General features: G+C 46.4%; 1 protein-coding gene across 1 annotated transcript; it reads left to right on the top strand.

Annotated features, from left to right (window-relative positions):
- Positions 1-1,215: 1,215 nt before the first annotated feature.
- LOC144577784 (uncharacterized) lies at positions 1,216-16,030 on the top strand. Its single transcript, XM_078338097.1, has 4 exons — positions 1,216-1,429; positions 8,725-8,849; positions 9,198-9,360; positions 10,503-16,030. The coding sequence occupies exons 1-4, from the start codon at positions 1,383-1,385 to the stop codon at positions 10,597-10,599; spliced, it is 432 nt and encodes a 143-aa protein (XP_078194223.1). The 5' UTR covers positions 1,216-1,382; the 3' UTR covers positions 10,600-16,030.
- The last annotated feature ends 3,644 nt before the right edge of the window (positions 16,031-19,674 follow it).

Here is a 19,674-nt window from a genome sequence, read left to right as displayed (position 1 = left end):
CTTCTTTCCTCTCCACCTGTTGGTGATCTCAGCCGGCTCTGCTTCAGCCATGCTTGGCTCAGCTCATGCTTTGAATCTTGTCTTCTTCCTTTCTGGTTTAATATCTTAATATGCTTTTCCTGGGAGCTTTCCCAAGTTTCATGGCTTCAACACCTGCTGAGGATCCAGAAACTTACTCCCTAGTCTACATTCCCAGTTCTCTACAGGATGCTGTCATCAACCTATGCAGAATCACACCTTGGCCATTCAAACCTCCTTGCTGATATTTTTAGTTCTGCCTCATTTACCCTAGGCCTTTCAGCCTGCTAAAATCCTGTTCAGCTTCAGGACGCAGTGCACAGGTCGGTTCCTCTAAAGTCTGCCCACCCCCTTCAGGTAAAGCCCATCCCTTTCGCTTCTGAACCCCTCTGTGTATTTCCCCCTGGTTACTTCCATACTTAATCGCCTTAAAGATGAATTCGCTTTTCTGTGTCTGTCTCCTTGTGTGCTCCCTGAGGGCAGGGACGAAGCTTGTTCATCTTGAAATGCTTGATGTTTTTGCACAACAGTAAATGCCCCAGTTGATTGTTTATTGCATTGTTGAACAAAATTTGGATCTAGGAACTATTATCAACTCCCCAGTCAAAAGTAGCACATTTTGTTCTCATTATAACACTTCTTTTAGAGTTTCTTTTGGTGTTAGTCAACTGCTCTTGTGTCGGTCATGAGATTGCAGGCAAATTTTATGGGCAACCCACTCCCCACCCCGCCCCCACATTTTATTTGTCTTTTATCCACCAACAGCCCCAGTGCCAATCACATAATGGAAGTGTTGATAGTCCAGACTCATTCCCATTACCTTGATTTCTCCTTGGTAAGAGGTCATTCATTCATCTGTTCATGTACTTATCTAACAAGTACTAACTGAATTCCTCTTTGCGTCAGGAATTGTTCAAGGCAAAGTCTCTGCCCTCAAGGAATTCAAATTCTAGTAACGGACATGGACAATAAACAATCAAGTAAATAAGAAAGAAAATGCTAGATTGACACAAGCTATGAAAGGCATCAACAGGGTGGTAAGACAGAATGAGAATGGGAAGGTGCCACTTTAGCTAGCATTGTTCAGGGTCAGCCTCCCTGAAGGAGTCTGGACTGAAACCTGAGTGGAGAAGGAACCTGGCTCTAGGCCAGGCGTGGTGGCTCCTGCTTATAATCCTAGCACTCTGAGAGGCCGACGTGATAGGATTGCTTGAGCCCAGGAGGTTGAGACTGAAGTGAGCTGCGACTGTACCACCACATTCCAGTCTGGGTGACAGAGTGAGCCCCTGGAACTGGGTTCTAGAAGGTCCAGAAGAGATTCCAGGAAAAAAAACCAGGCACGTCGGAGATGTCAAAGGAGCATAATGTGCATGCATGGAACGAGCGAGTGGGGCGAGCTGACACGGGGGAGGTAAGCAGAACCAGCCGTGGAGACTTGGAGGCGTGTGAGGACTTTTAATTTTATTAAAAGCAAAACGGGAGCCATTAAAAGGTTTTGTGCAGAGGAGAGACATGATCTGATTTATTCTGTAAAAATAGCTATTTGAAAAGAATGTAGAGTGGAGCTGGGCTTGGTGGCTCACGGCTGTAATCTCAGCACTTTGGGAGGCTGAGGTAGGTGGATTAGGAGGTCAGGAGTTCAAGACCAGCCTGGCCAATGTGCTGAAACCCTATCTCTACTAAAAATACAAAAATTAGTGGGGCATGGTGGCGGGTGCCTATAATCCCAGCTACTAAGGAGGCTGAGGCAGGAGAATCACTTGAATCCAGGAGGCGGAGGTTGCAGTGAGCCAAGATCATGCCACTATATCAAAAAAAGGGTTAAGACACTATATCAAAAAAAAAAAAAAATGTAGAGTGGACAGAGTGGGAGCAGAAAGACCAGTTAAAAGATTGTACAGTAGCCTAGACAAGTGTGCCCTACTACCATTCTGAACCATCAGTCTGGCCAGGAAAGTTCTCAGTGATGCCACTGCCTCCCTGGTGCCCATGAGAAATCCAGATGCCAAGAGCAAGGGACACCAGGGTTGGCCAAGGGCCCTTGGTCCTCTTGTCTCTATCTGCATGATCTCTCGTGTTCTGGTTCAGCCCTACAGGAGGGACAGCCCTGGTTCTTTTTTTTTTTTTTGAGACGGAGTCTTGCTCTGTTGACCAGGCTGGAGTGCAGCGGCGTGATCTTTGCTCACTACAACCTCCGCCTCCTGGGTTCAAGTGATTCTCCTGCCTCAGCCTTCTGAGTAGCTGGGATTACAAGTGCCCACCAACATGCCCAGCTAATTTTTGTATTTTGGTGGAGATGGGGTTTCACCATGTTGGCCAGGCTGGTCTCAAACTCCTGACCTCAAGTGATTGGCCCACCTTGGCCTCTCAAAGTGCTAGGATTACAGGTGTGAGCCACCGTGCCCAGACTGGGACAGCCCTGCTTCTGAGCCAGTCCTCCAGAGGGTTGGAGAGATTGGCAGGATATGGGAATGCCCGAGAGCCAGGAGGTCCGTAGGATCTGGTAGGTGTGGGCAGCAGTGGCAGCGGTCCATGCTCTCTGCAGCTGCCTGAGCTGAAGTGCCCACTCCCTGGCTCTAGGCCCGTTGCCTCTGCTTTTACTTATTCTCAGAAGATTGCTGATTGCTAAAGCACACTGTTTGTTTTAGTTTGTTGTTGCTGTCCCCTGGAAAATAGAGGAGGATTTTAGATCGATTGAACTAAATTGAGTGAACTAGAAGCTTAAGAAGAGCTAAAGCCAGGCTCAGTGGCTCATGCCTGTAATCCCAGCACTTTGGGAGACCCAGGTGGGTGGATCACCTGAGGTTGGGAGTTCAAGACCAGCCTGAGCAACGTGGAGAAACTCTATCTCTACTAAAAACACAAAATTAGTCGGGCATGGTGGCACATGCCTGTAATCCCAGTTACTTGGGAGGCTGAGGCAGGAGAATCGCTTGAACCTGGGAGGTGGAGGTTGTGGTAAGCCAAGATTGTGCCACTGTACTCCAGCCTAGGCAACAAGAGCAAAACTCCATCTTAAAAAAAAAAAAGAGCTAAAAAGGCAGTTGGCATTGGCCCCTTGTCTCCTGCAACCCCTCGCTGGTCCTTCCCGACCCTCCAGCTCAGCAAACCTACTCCTTTCTCCCCAGTGGGGCAGCCTCCTTCCTCCTGGGCCCTTGCTGTACGCTCCGCTCCCCTGCCTATCTAACCCTCCAGCAAGTCTCTGCTCTAATGTCACTTCCTTCTAGAGGCTGTCCCTGAGGGCAGCCTGCCAGTCTATGTTATGTGCCCTGATTAAATGCATTCAAAGCACAAGGGACTTTTTCTTCAGAGGGCTCATGGTAATTATAATCACATACTTACCAGCAGGGTGTGAACATATACACAGTAGTGCTCAGGTTTTTTTTTAAAAAAAAGGTCATTTACATTTTTTATTTTTATAACTGGTCTCATCTGCTCCTACTCCTGCTGTTAGTGGAGGGGAAAAGAAACTTACACTTACCAATGAAAGGTAACAGCCTCTTCTGGCTTAAAACAATCTGTTTCCCCCAAATAATCAGTTAATTGAAAGTCGAAACTTCCTATCAGGATTGCTTCCTTTTCTCTAAAGCATGCTTTCCCTGCCTGTTCTCTTTAATACCGGGTCTGGCTGCAGGGAGGGGTGGGTCAGAGGCCTTCAGGGTGTTGGGTGGGGCCCAGGGGGGCTACCTTGGGCTGAGACCCCTTCATGGGGGGCCACCATTGCATTAACACCTGGGCTGTGGGGGCCCAGCTCCATCCTCCAGCCCTTGGCCGCATCTGTGCTTGCTGTGACCAGCTCACATCCCCTGTCCGCCAGCTCACAAGCCTGCATTCTCATCTGTCTTGGGAGTATGTCTTGGGGAACTTCGATGTCCCATACAGGCCACATACAGGTCAACAGGAAACAGGGAGCAATCAAAGGCCCCTTTGCCTGAAAACATGCCCACCACCACCATTTCGCCTCTGCTGTGGCTTGCCTCACAGTTCATGGATGCAACGCTAGACAACTTCCTCTGCGTTCCAAGCAGAAAGCAAAGCTCGGCCCTTCTCTGAGCCAACCTTCTCTCCACCCACTGGGCCGTTCAACATCCCTGCTCTGATGTTCGCTCAGGGCGAAGGGGCTTGAAAGCAAAGATGCTCTTCTCCCTCTCACTCCGTCCTCCTCCGCTGTCCCCTTCCCTTCCTGGCTTGTGGGACTGACTGTGGCATGGTCTCTGTTGACTCACACTATGGTCTAGGTAGCGTGAAGCTGTGCGTTAGGTTTGACTCTTGCAGGTAAAAGCAAACCACTGCCCTTCCTGACACCCATCACTTTTTCTTCATCCACTCCCCCACCAAACCTGCCTCTTAAGATTATTGCCTCATGGATTTATCAGTTATAGAGATGGGGTCTTGCTTTGTTGCCCAGGTTGGTCTCGAACTCCTGGACTCAAGCTATCCTCCTGCCTTGGCCTCCCAAAACTCTGGGATTACTGTAGGTATGAGCCACCATAGCCAGCCTATCTTATGGATTTAAAAATGGGTATGACCCTCAAAGCTGAGCAATGACCTCTTTCTTCTGCTTGGCATCTACCCATTCTGTATCCACCCATAGGTAGGGCTACATGCTTGCTAGGAAATAAAAACCATCTTTGCTTAATGTTTAAAAAAATAACTTCCTGTGAAGTGATTTGTCTGATTCTTTGCATAGGGTCTAGCTGTACATCTCTTTTGCTCAGCACCATTTACTTTGTGACTAACCCAGGTAGTCCTGAGTATCTGGGACTGCAGGCACACGCCACCACACCTGGCTAATTATTTTATTTTTTGTAGAGACAGGGTCTCTGTTGCCCAGGCTGGTCTCAAATTCCTGGCCTAAAGCAATTCTCCCAAAGTGCTAGGATCACAGGCATAAGCTACTGTACCCAGCCTATTTCATTTTCAGCATGGATAAAAGTTCATTATTTGAGAGATTTTATTTTGGAGCAGAAATCATATTTGGATAATGGTGAAAAAAGTGAATGTTACTATTTTGGATCAATAATAAGATATGTGGCTCGGTATGGTGGCTCACACTTGTAATCCTAGCACTTCGAGAGGCCAAGGTGGGCAGGTCACTGGAGATCAGGAGTTTGAGATCAGCGTGGCCAACATGGGGAAACCCCATCTCTACTAAAATACAAAAATCAGCTGGGTGTGGTATCAGGTACCTGTAATCCCAGCTACTGGGGAGGCTGAGGCAGGAGAATTGCTTGAACCCAGGAGGTACAGGTTGCAGTGGGCAGAGATAGCACCATTACACGCCAGCCTGGGCAATGAAGCGAGCCTGCATTTCAAAAAACAAACAAACAAACAAAAGATATGAGTAAAAACAATATAAATGTCTTTTTCTAAGTGGCTCATAAATTGGCTTTGAGGAGTAGCCCACACAGGATTTGGGACAAAGAATTCTAAAATGTTTTTTGTAGGAGCGTCATGGGAGAAGGAACAGATCTTCCAAGGGAACCAGTTGAGAGTGATGGCCGTCATCTGAATGCAGAGTTTCCAGGAAATGAGTTTTAAAGACAATCATGTTGATTTATAGTAATATTTTATACAGTATCGGACTTTTACAGGAAACTATATGTAATTGTAGTGAATTTCACTTAATAATGTAATTATTTGATTGTTTTGTACTCATGTAGAAGTTTTTTTTTGTACTCATGTAGATTGTTTTTGTACTCATGATTGGGGTTGTTGGCATCAAAGATTTTCTTCCCAATTGTTAGAAGCTTTCTCCAATAGTTACCTTGGATTTGCCCGTTGTTGCTTTCTCTTCGTATTGTTCTCCTTTAACCTGACACTTACTGACAGTTCACAAGAGAAGCGAGCCCTTTGCATGCTTCTAGACTTCGGTACATGTTTTATCAGCGCAACAATGATAACTGTTCACCCTCACCTTAAAATAAGTTCAGATGGGCTCAGGCCTAGGTTAATAAGCTTCTAACTTTGACTCTAAATGAAACCTGTCTTTAAGAAGAGGGTAGCTGAGGAATCACATGTGTCCACAGGGGCCAGGCAAGTAACCGAAATGAGCAGAGAGAGCTGGCTGTAAGAAAAGCAACGGGTGGCCGGGCACGGTGGCTCCTGTCTGTAATTCTAGCATTTTGGGAGGCTGAGGTGAGTGGATTGCCTGAGCTCAGGAGTTTGAGACCAGCCTGGGCAACACAGTGAAACCCTGTCTCTACTAAAATACAAAAGAAATTAGCTGGGTGTAGAGGCTTTTGCCTGTAGTCTCTACTAAAATACAAAGAAATTAGCTGGGTGTAGAGGCTTCCGCCTGTAGTCTCTGCTACTCAGGAGGCTGAAGCAGGAGAATCGCTTGAACTTGGGAGGCAGAGGTTGCAGTGAGCCAAGATTGTACTATTGTACTCCAGCCTGGGTGACAGAGCAAGACTCTGTCTCTACAAAAAAGAAAGAAAGAAAGAGAGAGAGAGAGAGAGAGAGAGAGAGAAAGCAAGCAAGCAAGCAAAGCAAAGCAACAGGTGAGACGCCCTAGCATCCAGGTAGAAGCGTGGATCTGAGTGGTCCGCTGGGCTGTTTTAGAGACCCCTGCTCAGAGGCCTGCTGGTCTCCGCATGTGGCAGGCCTAATTCCACATGCCCCTACTGGGTCCTGTGAGAAACGGAGCTTGGAGAGCCAGGGGAATCCCTCTCCTGGTTCATCATCCTTAGCAGTACTCCCTGGCTTACCCAAGCTCCATCTGCTACTCAGCCTTGGATTAGAAGGGCCCTGGCTGCTTCCTTTTCATGGGAGTTGAGAACCTCCTGAAGCCTATGCTGGACTTTGGGCTCAGGTCAGCTTGAAACTCAGACTTATTTCTTTGGGAACGAAGCAGAACCTAAAATACTGGCTTCCAGAGGTCAGGGGCTTGTCTGTCACCATAATCAGGACTGAGCCAGCTGGCAAGCTGTAGTGGTGACTAAAATGTCAAAATGCACCAAGTGACTCAAGAGTTAACACCTGACACAGGGCCCAGCAACCTCTCCAAAGTCCTCCTGAAACCCTGAAAAACGACATTGATGGGTTAGGGCCAAAGCCTTGGTGTTACATGCGTTGAATGAAAACCACCCGATTGTCCTTCAAATGTAATCCAGTGCCTAATGCCTTCCAGAAATGAGTGAATACATGAATGAATGAATGTGAGGCTGGAGGCAACAGTTGTTCAATATGTATGTGTTGGTGAATGAGTTCTCCAGCTCCTGTTTTCTGAAAATGCAGGCATTCCTTACATAGAGCGAACCATTCAGAATCCATCTTAAATAGTATTTAAACTGGTTTGAGAACTCAAGGTCACCCTCTTACTTGTACCTGGGCTTTTATGTAACATGCTTTAATCACCTGTCTGGCAGCTGTCAGAAAAGCTTTCTGTTGTAACACATCCAGAGAAAAAGTCCTATTTTGCTTTACATACTTAAGTGAAAAATTGGTCCCTGGCTGAACATAATGGAAGTCATTTGTTCTGGAAAAAGCAATTCAGAAAAAGATATACCCTGAAAAGCTAGCACAGTCCACGCAGAACTCCCTTTCCTGATGGGCTGTGGAAGATCCTTAGACTTAAGAGCTATTTTGAGGGGGGCAGGGCTGCTTTAATTTCTCATCATGGCAAGTGTCTAGGAAATCTGTCTGTTAACTATAACTGTTTACACCTGAAATGTGTGATTGGTCCCATCTGAGAAGTAACGGATGCTCCTTTTAGTGCCTGTCAGTCCCCATTAGAGCGAGTGTGGAAGTGGCTTCTGTGATCCCTAGCCAGAATGTGAGGGCTTTGTCAGGAGGAAGAGTGGAGAGAACTTCTTACATTTCAGAGTTTGCTCTTGAGAAGGCTGTTTCCCTCAAGCCCCTCTCCCTGCAACCAGGGAATCTGATAACACTTTTCTATAATTTTTTTTTGATCATCCATCTCTATAGCCTGAGGCAAAAAGGAACCATTTGGTTTAGAACACAAGGCGGAGGCCTAAGGTGGGGAGAGTCCCCAAAGCTGCTCCGTGGTTTCATCTAGGCCCTCCTCTTTCGGATTTAGTGATGGAATTCTCCCTGTTAGAGCCGTGGTTTTCCTAACGCTAAAACCAGAGCTTGTGCGGCCTCAGAGTGGGCAGCAGAGGTTCCTGTGGCAGCTTCTTCTGAGCCCTGATGGGTGGGGAGGACAGACAGCAAGGGGGGTGGAGGGGAAAACTCAGCCCTCACTAGTGACTTGGGGGGAGATGAGGATACAATTCTCACGTCCCTTATGGGTGAGTTTCTCAATGCTCATCTCTGGGTGAAACTGGGGAGCTGAACCAAACCCCTGCCTTGTGGGAAGCAGTGATTTAGCCACTTTCAGCTTGTGTTCAAACCCTCCTAAAAGGGAGCCGCCCTGTCCCACACGGGATTTCAGGGAAGCTCGTGCCCTCCCCAGAAGTGACAAATGGAAAAGACAGAACAGTCTCCGCCAGGCCAGGATACAGTCTCTGGAAAGAGGTTGTTTTTGTCTCCAGTGCCATAGAAAACACATCCTTTTAACTTAATAAGTAGGGAAACAGCATAATCACACGCGCTGGAGGTTACCAAGGTGAACAGAATCCAAGATTAAAATCTGCCAGCCCAGGGCGCAGGGAGCATGGACAGCCCGGAGAGGAAATCTAGTTTGCTGTTGGTAAATTTTTTTGGATGCTGTTTATGTTTGAACTTTTCTCTGTTTTCCTGTAGAAACTTCCGTACCCTCTTCCTGTGTCCCTACAAAGGCCTGGACAATGCAGTCCCAGCCCTGCTGCAGAACATGGCCAGGCCCCACCTTCCTCCTTCCTGCAGGGATATCCTCTCCTATAGAAGAGGTAAGAATGTACGGTTCATGTGAAAATGTGATTATATTCCTTATCTCAGTCATTTCATGATTTGCTGTTTTGCGACAATAAGTCAGCCTGGCCACATTCACAATAGAGGTGGCCCCTGTTCCTAGTTTTGGCTTGTGCTGTTTTCTCAGCTGAAGAGGGCAACCGGCTGTTAAAAAAGCTGCCTGTTTTCCAGGATCTTATCAGGAGTTCATGTCTAAGGCCAGAAAGAGAAGGGAGGGCTCCATTTTTTTTTCCTCTCTCCTCATTGTTTCCAACTGAATTGGCAGGAAATGGGAGTCCTCCACCTGTCCCTCTTGGGAGCAAAATTGATTTGATTCCATTTTTCAGATGTATCCGCTACCACCAGAAGTTGGGGACATTTCCGCTCACCCCAAAACGAATTCGTTCCTGCATTGACACAAATGACATCTTTCAGAACTGCAAACACATCACATTTCAATGGAGATCTTTGGGACGGCCGATCAGCGTCAGTTGCCCCACAGAATCTCAGGTTTGCTTTCTCTTCTCATTCACCCTTCTTTGAAGTGCCTTTTGGGGCTGTGGGGCTTGACTGACTCCTGCAAGTTTGTGTGCATGGGGTGTGTGTTTGTGTGTAGTGTGTGTAGTTTGCGTGTACCGTCGATGCCGTGGACACTCAGAGAACTGAAGTCCTTCGTGCAGAGTCTCACATACATCCAAACAATTCCCTTTCACAGCTGCCTTAAAGCATATGTCTCAGGCAGGGCAATACAGATCCAGACAGGAGCTCAGTCCATTTCTCAGAGTCACAGTGCGTTTGTGGTTGACCTAGTATTTTCCACTTAACCCAGTTCAGCCAATTCAGCCAATTTTAACAAAAATCGGGGTCTGTCTAGATGCTTTCATTTCATCTAAAAGCAACCCCAGATGATTCTATTTTGAGGGGATCAGTCATTTTACTATCTAGAGAAAAAGCTTAAACATAGGAATTATACAAACCACAGTATTCCATAAACAGAAGGACCTTCCTACTCAATGTCAACACTTCATCTTGGAGCGTAGCCTCGCAAACTGGGCAGTTACTAGATGGAGTCCTGAAACAATCCATTTCTAACTCTACACTCAGAAACAGCATTTTGATTCCACCCTAGAGGGGTCCTGGTTTTCCCAGGTCACATTTTTCTCAATCCAGCGTCCTGACTAAGATGAAAGAGGTCATGCTCCTGCTCCATCTTGTTTAGGAACTCCGGCTCCTCACACCCACTGCAACCATGGTGGCTGCCTGTGGCTCTTCTGCTGTGTGAGGATATTTGCAGACAGGGCAAAAAGTCCCAGACTCCTTCCTCCCTGTGGTTCCTAGGGGACCCATGAGGTATCTGTGCTCCCAGACCTCCCTGCTTCTTGCCTCCTGGGCTGCATTTGATGGGAACCACCTGTCTCTGCCGCACTGCTGCTCATCCTTTGGTACCCAACTGATGTTCTAAATACAGAAGTCAGTAGATGGGCCAAAAGCCACGTAAATAGAGTATTTCCACGTAAGTGAGACAACCAACTTAAAATCAGCCTCTCAGAAATTAGATCTGTGGGAGAAATATATTTTAATATCCTTGTATTGCACAAATCAATGCTTTCTTTTAACCCAATATTTCCTCTCTCTCCTTGGTGCTTACCCAGGTCCCTACTCCCTTTGAAGCATTTGGGCTGTTCTGCACCGACTGCCTCAGAGAAAGGATGTCACAGTGGAAAACAGAACCGGGAAAAGACTTCCTGACTTTTGAGTTTCAAAAGCTTAGTTCATTAGGGAAATGGAAAAGACTCAGAAAAGAGTAAACACTGGGCAGAAATATTGTGAGTGAGAACAAAAGTGCTTACCAGCCCTCCCACCTGAGCTTCAAGAATTGTGGCTATCCAATGGGGAGGGGAACAGACGGGGACTGGGCGAGAGCTGAAGAAAATCCAGGGGCGTGAGCAGACCCAGCATGCGTGGGCAATCCAGTGTCTACTCACAGGAGCCTGTGCATCACCTGCGCCTTGGGGCTGGTGGTCTTGACTTTTGGCATCCAGTGAGGACTTCTTGGGATGGCTGTTGGCATTTTCTCACTGACCATTGAGCAGGAATAACAATTGTCTTTGCCCCCCAAATCTGGCTATGTTGCAGTTGAGAATACTTACTCCATGCGGTCAACCCAATATGCAATATCTCATGGTGCTTGTAAGCCCCCAGGAAGGAGGATGGGGTCCTTGGGAGCCTGGGAAGGTAGTGCCATGGAAGGAAAAGTTTCTGAGTCTGCAACTGAGAGCAAATGAAACCAGCTCAAGATTTTCCTGAAACAATAACAATGGTTAAGCCCTGATCTCACACCAAACCTTCCTTATTATATGATCCTCTGGCCTTCTAAAGAGTGCTACAGGGGGCCGCGGTGGCTCCGGCTAGTTGTTCTGGCACTTGAGGAGGGGAGGCCATGAGTTCAAGATCAACCTGAGCAACGTTACAAGCTCTCATTGATTAACAACAACAACAAAAAAAGTGCTACATTGCTCTTCCATGTTGAAAAACTTTGAACTGTTTCCCACAGAGCTAGTCCAATGGTCTATTTTGGGTGATTCTACTCTGTGTTGCATTTCTGGTCTCCAACCTAACCTTGACTTTGACCTTGGGTACTTGCTTGGTTTTCCAGGTTCTCACAACCCTCCTCATAAACGATGCCCTCCCCAGCTTCCAGGCTAGGCGTGTAGCAGCCTTTATCTCCCCTTCTTTACTGGGGTGTCAGTCTCAACATCTCAGCCACCCTACTTATCAAGGGCACACCAGTCAAGCACCTGAAGGTTCCTAACCTCCATGAAACCCTCCAACCACACCCTTCTTCATTTTGCCTAACATGAAGTGGGTCACAGGTAACATGGCATCCTCAAGGTCACCCCGTAAGCACCAGAAGGAGGAGAGGTGTTTTTTTTTTTTTGGCCTGGTATGAGTGAAAGTATTATATTAATGGGACTAGGTTGGGCCAGTGACTGGCTGAGATCCATTCTTGTCAACATGGAATCCCTTCCTTACTTTCTTTCCTCCTGTGACTGGTATGGTTAGACCATCCTGGGGACAAACTCACCCTTCTCTTCACTAGGGGAAGGATGGTGGGGGAGGAAATCACTTCTGCAGTCTAGAGCTAAGACTCAGAAGCCCACAGGAACGGGCCTGGAGGACAAGTGCTCATAGCTGAGACTTTAAAGCAGAAAGGGGGCAAGGAAACCAGATCAGTGTCCATTGCTAATATCCTCTGGGCATGTCAACACTGAGAAGATGAAAATGAGAACATGAAGTGGAAATATCACTTCTGGCTTATGTTATGTACTTGGCACAGTGTTAATTTCCATCCTTGCACCTTCCCGTGCCCTTCTCTGCTTCACAGAGAGCTAATTAACATTACACAGTCTTCTACAGGCCTCAGATGAAAGTTATTATAAAAGTGCAGAAACGATCATCATCACAGACCCTAATTTGGTAAGAAATTCCTTTCAGCCTGAAGTGAGTATTCACTGTCTTCGAAGGTCTAGGAGTGTCGTCAGTGTGTGTTTCAAAGGTTACCACTACCTGGGGGGAAGAAATGCACCATGAAAGGAGATTTTTCATGTTGAAATTATAAAAGTATTTAGAGTTAGAAAAAAAAAGACACAAACGTCAAGAGATTATGAGTGACAATGAAATCAGACTAGTTAGCAGGAACAAAGCAGGCCCTCAACCAGATGACAGCAGGACTGATTTTTACGTAAATTTTTCAGGTCAAGTCTATTAAAGGAGCAGCTGGGCCCATGAGATTTCATTGTGGTGCTATTTCTCTATATTGAATACTGGCTAAAATTAATGGGGCATGGCTTAGGGCTGGAAATTTTTTTTTTTTTGGGAGATGGAGTCTTGCTCTATCGCCAGGCTGGAGTGCAGTGGCATGATCTCGGTTCACTGCAACCTCCGCCTCCCAGGTTCCAGCAATTCTTCTGCCTCAGCCTCCTGAGTAGCTGGGACTATGGGCACACATCACCACGCCCAGCTAATTTTTGTATTTTTAGTAGAGACAGGGTTTCACCATGTTGGCCAGATGGTCTCAATCTCTTGACCTCATAATCTGCCCACCTCAGCCTCCCAAAGTGCTGGGATTACAGGCATGAACCACTGTGCCTGGCCAACATTTTTTATTAAAATACAGAGGCTTTTGTGGTAAATTAAGGTAGCTAGGGGTTTAAGGTTGAGGGGAGGGGAAGGTCCTGGAACATTTCTTCTACCAACTGCCCTAGCAGTTATATCCATCTTTGGAATCTCAATGTCTGGCTTCTAATCCCAGGTGAACTTGGAGCAAGTGATTTAACCTTTTTCTGCTTTACTGTCCTCATCGTCACATGAAAATAGTGAAAACGCCTACCTTATAGGGCTGGTGTGAGGATAGGTGAGTTCATATATGGAAAACACTGTCAGGTAGAAAGTGCTGCTAACGGGTTTGCCATCAGTATTACTATGGTCACCTGGGTTGTTGTATTATGCCCTGGGAAACTTCTTGAATAGGAAAATCTGTTAGAGCCTGAATGCACTTTACGTGAGTCCCAAAGAAGGTCTAAAGACACAGGGAAAATAAAATTGAGAAGAAGTAGGAGAGTAAAGCTTCTCTGAAGATGTTCTTGGACAGGTTTTCACTGTTTTAAAGGCTTTTTCACACTATTCTACCATATTCTACCCTATCTGTAACGTTTATCAAAATGACCTGACCCACTGAACCAGGCTGTTTCCGAGTATATTCAAGCCCAGCCTTTGGCCCGACATTTGGAAGCAACCCTGGCTACAACACCATCATTTGGCCCTTGTGTCTCTTAGTTGCTGTGGGGTTTTCTCAGCATATTTTAGATGACGGGAAGGAGATGGGAGTGGTGCTGTTTCCCAGTGATTTTCAGCTCCCATCCTTTTGGCACATGATGAGGTCACACTTCTCACCCCCTTTGGGGGGTTGGTTGGGGTTAAGTCGCTAGTTCTGGCCAATGGGTTGTGAAAACCAGCGAACTGTGTCAATTGCAGGCTGAAGCATTTAATGGCCAACGCAGTTGGAGATGGCAACTGTTCCACCAGCAGCATTCCTCGGTGGCTTTCATAATTGAATGGTATCTGTGATATGACTCTTTATGTTACTAAATATATTTTATATTCATAAAACTTCTGGAAGGATATTCACTAAACCCATAGTAGTGGCTCTGTCTATGGGGGTAAGATTGCCGGGGTGCAATGAGGAATGCTTCCACTTTTTAGTGTCTTGCTGGACTTCTTATAAGAAGCATTTATTGGCCAGGTGTGGTGGCTCACTCCTGTAATCCCAGTACTTTGGGAGGCTGAGTCGGGTGGATCACCTGAGGCCAGGAGTTTGAAACCAGCCTGGCCAACGTGGCAAAACACTGTCTCTACTAAAAATACAAAAATTAGCCAGACGTGTTGCTGTGTGCCTGTAATCCCAGCTACTCGGAGGCTAAGGCAGGAGAATTGCTTGAACCTGGGGGCCAGAGTCTGCAGTGAGCCGAGATTGAGCCATTGCACTCCAATCTGGCCAAAAAGAGTGAAACTCCATCTCAAAAAAAAAAAAAAAAAAAAAAAAGCAGCATTCATTATCTGTGTGATAATAGTAGTAATGACTATTGTTCATTGAGCATTTATGAAGTGCCAAGGATACCACTAAGTTCATGTGATAATCTTCACAATGTAACATCAGGAAGAAAGTGTTTTTTAAAATTTGTCCCAAGTCACAGAACTATGAAATGTCAGACTCGGGATTTGAACCCAGGTAGTTTAGCTACATGATGCATGCTCTTAGTCACTGAACTACAATCAAAATAAATAATAATGATTTCCTAAAGCCCGTTCTTCCTTCAAGGCACAGTTCAATGGTCGCTTTTGTGATGCCATTTCTGATCATACCATGCATTCAAGAAACATTCACTAAATACCTATTATGGGCAAAAGGCCTGCTTACAAAAAGTATGCAAGTCAAGTAAATTACCATCTTTGTCATCCAAGAGCTTACAGTCTAGCAGGGGACAATAAAGCCACCTCAAAAACTAGAACGAGAAGTGCTATACACAGCAACAAAGCCCTATGTGGGTTCAGAGAAAAGAAAAGGCACTTCCAACTTCAGGAAGCAGAATTGAGCCTTGAGGGCAAAAAGAGGATCAAGAAAAGCAGATCATTCCATTGCCTGCAGTGAAGGGGAGGAGCAGACAGCTGCTGAGGTGGAGTCGGGGAGGGCTTGACAACATGCTAGGGCTTTTCCTACTTCGGTAGGAGACGAGACTCCATGAAAAAATGTTGCTTAGACCAGTCTTAGGACCAGAAGAGCAACTTAATGATAAGAGCCAATGTTTATGAAGGGCCAGACAGGGTGCTAAGAATACGTTTATATTTAGCTTAATTAGCTAGGTATAAAATATAGCTTGTATGTATATATAAAATATGTAAGTATGTATAAAATATATAAGCTATACATATAAAATCTAGTTAATACAGACTAATACCTTTAATCCTCCCTGCAACCCTCAGGGGAGGGAACTGGTACTTTCCTAATGTTACAGAGAGCTGAAATTACTGCCTGGTTGGGCCGCACAGTTGGGTCCCGTACTCAAGCAGCTGGCTCCAAAGTCTGCCTCTTGGACCGCTTAGCTACACTCTCTTTTGTTGGAGGCATGGTCTCTGGTGCCACTGCATGGGTGGCTTGGGAAAGAGAGAGTCCAGAGAGGCAGGAGAGCTGGTTAGGAGATTATTGAATACATCAGGCCACCATCCCCTCCCATGACATTTTGTCCAAAGGACTCTTGGCCCTTCATTCTGTTGTAGCTTTTCACATTGTATGCCCATCTCTTTCCTCAAGTAGACGGGCAGCAACCCAAAGCAGGAGCCCTAGAATATGTGGAATGACACATCACACACACACCCACACACCCCACATAAAGAAGTTTGGATTAATAGTTTCCAAAAATTAATAGTTTCTGTTCTGATTGCAGGAGCAGATCTTTTTTTTTAATACTTTTGAGATGGAGTCTTGCTCTGTTGCCCAGGCAGGAGTGCAGTGGTGTGATCTCGGCTCACTGCAACCTCCACCTCCCCGGTTCAAGCAATTCTTCTGCCTTAGCCTCCCAATAGCTGGGATTACAGGTGTGCACCACCATGCCTAGCTAATTTTTGTATTTTTAGTAGAGACGGGGTTTCACCATGTTGGCCAGGCTGGTCTTGAACTCCTGACCACAGGTGATCCACCCGTCTTAGTCTCCCAAAGTCTTAGGATTATAGGCATGAGCCACGGCGCCCAGCTGAAGAGCAGATCTTGATAATAATTACAGTAACCAACTACAATGTATGGTGGCTTATAGTTCTACACTTTCCTACAGAGAACCATTCTAATTTTGACTTTTAGGACAACCTCCTGATGGGAAAGAGGGAGGATTACTTTTTACAGAAGAGAAAAGAGATTAGGTGAGGTGAAGGGACCTGCCCAAAGTCACACAGTGCCTGAACACTAGAATCTGGGCTGAAACCTAGGTCTCTGATTCCAGGTCCAGTGCTCTTTTCAAAGCCAAAGAAAATTTCAGATTCCCTCTGACAGTGTGGTCTCCTAAAAGCATACCCTAACCTTCATGCCAAACTTTGCTTCTGAGAACCTCAGGGTTTCAGAAATTTCATTCATCATTTCAGTCTTTAAAGCAGGTGGGCAGATAGGCCTGACCGTGCTTTTAAGTTGGCGAAACTTCAGCACAACTGACTGGCATTCTCAGTGCTGGAGTGCAGACCTTGACGGGAGCCCGCCGCCACCCACCACGTCCCTTCATGCAGCGGTTCCCTGTACCTCCCATTTTAAGGTTGCTTTCATTCCACTGCCCTTGTGTTCATCCATAAACACTTTGATGTGGACTTGGGTATGAAGTCACACACTGATTCACTTCTACTTCAAAGAAACTAATTATGAATGAACTCACCCCAGGGATGTCAAAACCCTGGCAATCATTGACAGTTCTCTACTGATTTTTGCAGGAAACCTTTCTGGACATAATGGTATGAAAATACTGCCTGTGAACATGTCCAGCCAGTGTCAGGCATGTCTAGTCACTCAAGAACCACTTCATTTTTTTCATTTTGAGACAGAGTCTAGCTCTGTTGCCCAGGCTGGAGTGCAGTGGCATGATCTTGGCTCACTGCAACCTCTGCCTCCCAGAGAACCACTCATTTTTAAAACCGCCTGAGCTGGGCTCTGTTGTAGGTGCTGGGAATAGAGCAGTGAACAACACAGGTGAGGTTCCTGTTCTTAAGGAGCCTAGATGGGGGAGATGGAGAATGAATGAGTAACTAGACAAGAAGATGTATTGGGTCCTGAAAAGTGCTATGGATGTAAGGTCTTTTAGGCTGACTTGACAGCACCATGGACACCATGGCAACCCGTGACCCACACGTACATCTCTGGATGGCCTCCTGGAATTAGAAAATCTGAAGTAACTGGAAGACCATGAAAAAAGGAAGAATGATCAACCCCTGTGGCACCTAATTAACTTGAGATGTTCTCTATTTTCCTTATTCCCACCTCAATTGATAAGGCCATTGGATTTTGTAACCGACCTTGGTCAACCTTGTGACTCCAGACCCTCGGACCCCCTCCCAGCTTGCCAAAACTGCCCTAAGCTGTAACTTCTGTAACTTTCCACTGCCTACCCCAAACCTATAAAACCAACTCCTATCCCACCACCCTCCACTGACTCTCTTTTTGAACTCAGCCCACCCGCACCCAGTGAATAAACAGCTATGTTGCTCACACAAAGCCTGTTTTGGGGGGGTCTCTTCATTCAGAGTGTGCATTTTAACAATGGAGAAAATAAAACTGGTGCCATGATGAAAAGTGACTGTGGAGTGACTTTAGATGCAACAGTCAGGGAAGGTCTCAGTGAGGAGGTGTCTTTTAAGGGCCAGTCGTCCAAAGGGCTGCAGGAATGTCATTTGCGCAATGGTGCACAAGGTATTGGCCTGTAAAGGATTGAAAAGAGGTGGATGTGAGTGGAATTTGAGCAAGAGAGAGAGGGACTAAGACAGAATTCTCCGAATGAGATTGATCACCAGATCACAGAAGGTCTTCACAGGCTGAAGAAAGGAGGGTGGGTTATATTCAAGGGAAATCAATAGGGTGGGTAAGGCAGTGTGGCTTGATCTCACTTGCATTTGTAAAAGCTGACTCTGGCTGCTAAGTGGAGAATAAAGTGTAAGGGAGCATGTCTCGGTCAGCTCTGGTGGGGATCACAAAATGCCATCCACTGGAGGGCTTAAACCACAGACATTTATTTCTCACAGTTCTGGAGCAGGGGAGTCCAGGACCAGAGCGCTGGCAGAGTCGGTTCTTGGTGAGGGCTTTCTTTCTGGCCAGCAGTCAAATGTCACACTGCTGTGTGCTCAGCAGGACCTCCTTGTGTGCACACATGTGGAGGGAGAGCTCTGGTCTCTCTATTTTTTTTTCTTTTTTGTATTTTTAGTAGAGACAGTGTTTCTCTGTGTTGGTCAGGCTGGTCTCGAACTCGTGACCTCAGATGATCCGCCTGCCTCGGCCTCCCAAAGGGCTGGGATTACAGGCATGAGCCACTGCACCTGGCATTTTTAAAAACTGTTTGAGATGGAGTTTCGCTCTTGTCCCCCAGACATAGTATGGTGGCGTGATTTCGGCTTATTGCAACCTCCACCTCCCAGGTTTAAGAGATTCTCATGCCTCAGCCTCCAGCGGCTGGGACTACCTGGTGTCCACCACCATGCCTGGCTAATTTTGCATTTTTAGTAGAAATGGGGTTTCATTCACCATGTTGGTCAGGTTGGTCTCAAACTCCTGACCTCAAGTGATCTGCCCACCTCGGCCTCCCAAAGTGCTGGGATTACAGGTGTGAGCTGCTGCGGCCAGCCCCTCTGTTTCTTCTTTTAAGGACACCCATCTCATGACCTCATCTAAGCCTCCTCACCTCCCAAAGGCCCCTCGTCCTGATGCCATCACATTAGGGGTTAGGGCTGCAACACAGAGACACAAACATTTAGCCCATGACAGGGCAGGAGGCTGCTGCAGAGGTCCAGCTGAGGGATGATAGAGACTGGTCCAGGCTGAGTGGAACTGAAGGGAGAGACGAGGGCAGATTCAGGTTGTCATTTGGAGTTGGATTCCACAGGAAGGGCCAGGATAAATGTATCCATGTGTGTTTCTGTTTCTTCCTTTCCTCCCTTTCTCCCTTGCTACATTTCATTTGTCGAGCTTTGGCATTAGGTATTTCTTAGGTAATGTACACCTTTCTCTCTCTCCTTTTTTTTTTAGACAAGGTGTCGCTCTGTCACCCAGGCTGGAATGCTGTGTCATGGTCACTGCTTACTGTAGCCTTGAACCCCTGGGCTCAAGCAAACCTCCAACCTCAGCCTCTCGAGTAGCTGGGACTACAGGCACATGCCACCACACCCAGCTAATTTATTTTATTTTTTATAGAGAGAGGGGCCTCCCAAAGTGCTGGTATTACAGACGTAAGCCACGACACTCAGCCTTACATCTTTTTCTTTAAATGAACCAATCATAATTACATCCAAAGCCAGAAAGATTCAGGTCAGTTCCACAAAACTTTGTTGAGAAGAGAATGTGTAATGTGGGAAATGCCTGACCTCACATCAGATGCTCTTTCCATGCATTTCAATTCAACAATGGGCCTTGATTGGTGGTTATGAGCTCAGTACTGTGATTGGTTCTGGCAGTTCAGATGAAAACACAGTCCTAGTCCTCAACTATCTCACAGTGCACTAGAGAAAGACAGGCAAGGAGACAAAACG

This window comes from Callithrix jacchus, chromosome 9 (assembly GCF_049354715.1).
Source record: "Callithrix jacchus isolate 240 chromosome 9, calJac240_pri, whole genome shotgun sequence".
Taxonomy (NCBI): domain Eukaryota; kingdom Metazoa; phylum Chordata; class Mammalia; order Primates; family Cebidae; genus Callithrix; species Callithrix jacchus.
Note: the sequence above shows the minus strand (reverse complement) of the source record. Positions and strands in the feature narration are given on the sequence as shown.

Excerpts from the sequence above, each read along its gene's own strand:
- LOC144577784 (XM_078338097.1), top strand. The coding sequence starts at position 1,383 with ATGTGCATGCATGGAACGAGCGAGTGGGGCGAGCTGACACGGGGGAG. Across the intron at positions 8,850-9,197 it reads TATCCTCTCCTATAGAAGAG|ATGTATCCGCTACCACCAGA; the intron begins GTAAGAATGTAC and ends TCCATTTTTCAG. Across the intron at positions 9,361-10,502 it reads GTTGCCCCACAGAATCTCAG|GTCCCTACTCCCTTTGAAGC; the intron begins GTTTGCTTTCTC and ends GTGCTTACCCAG.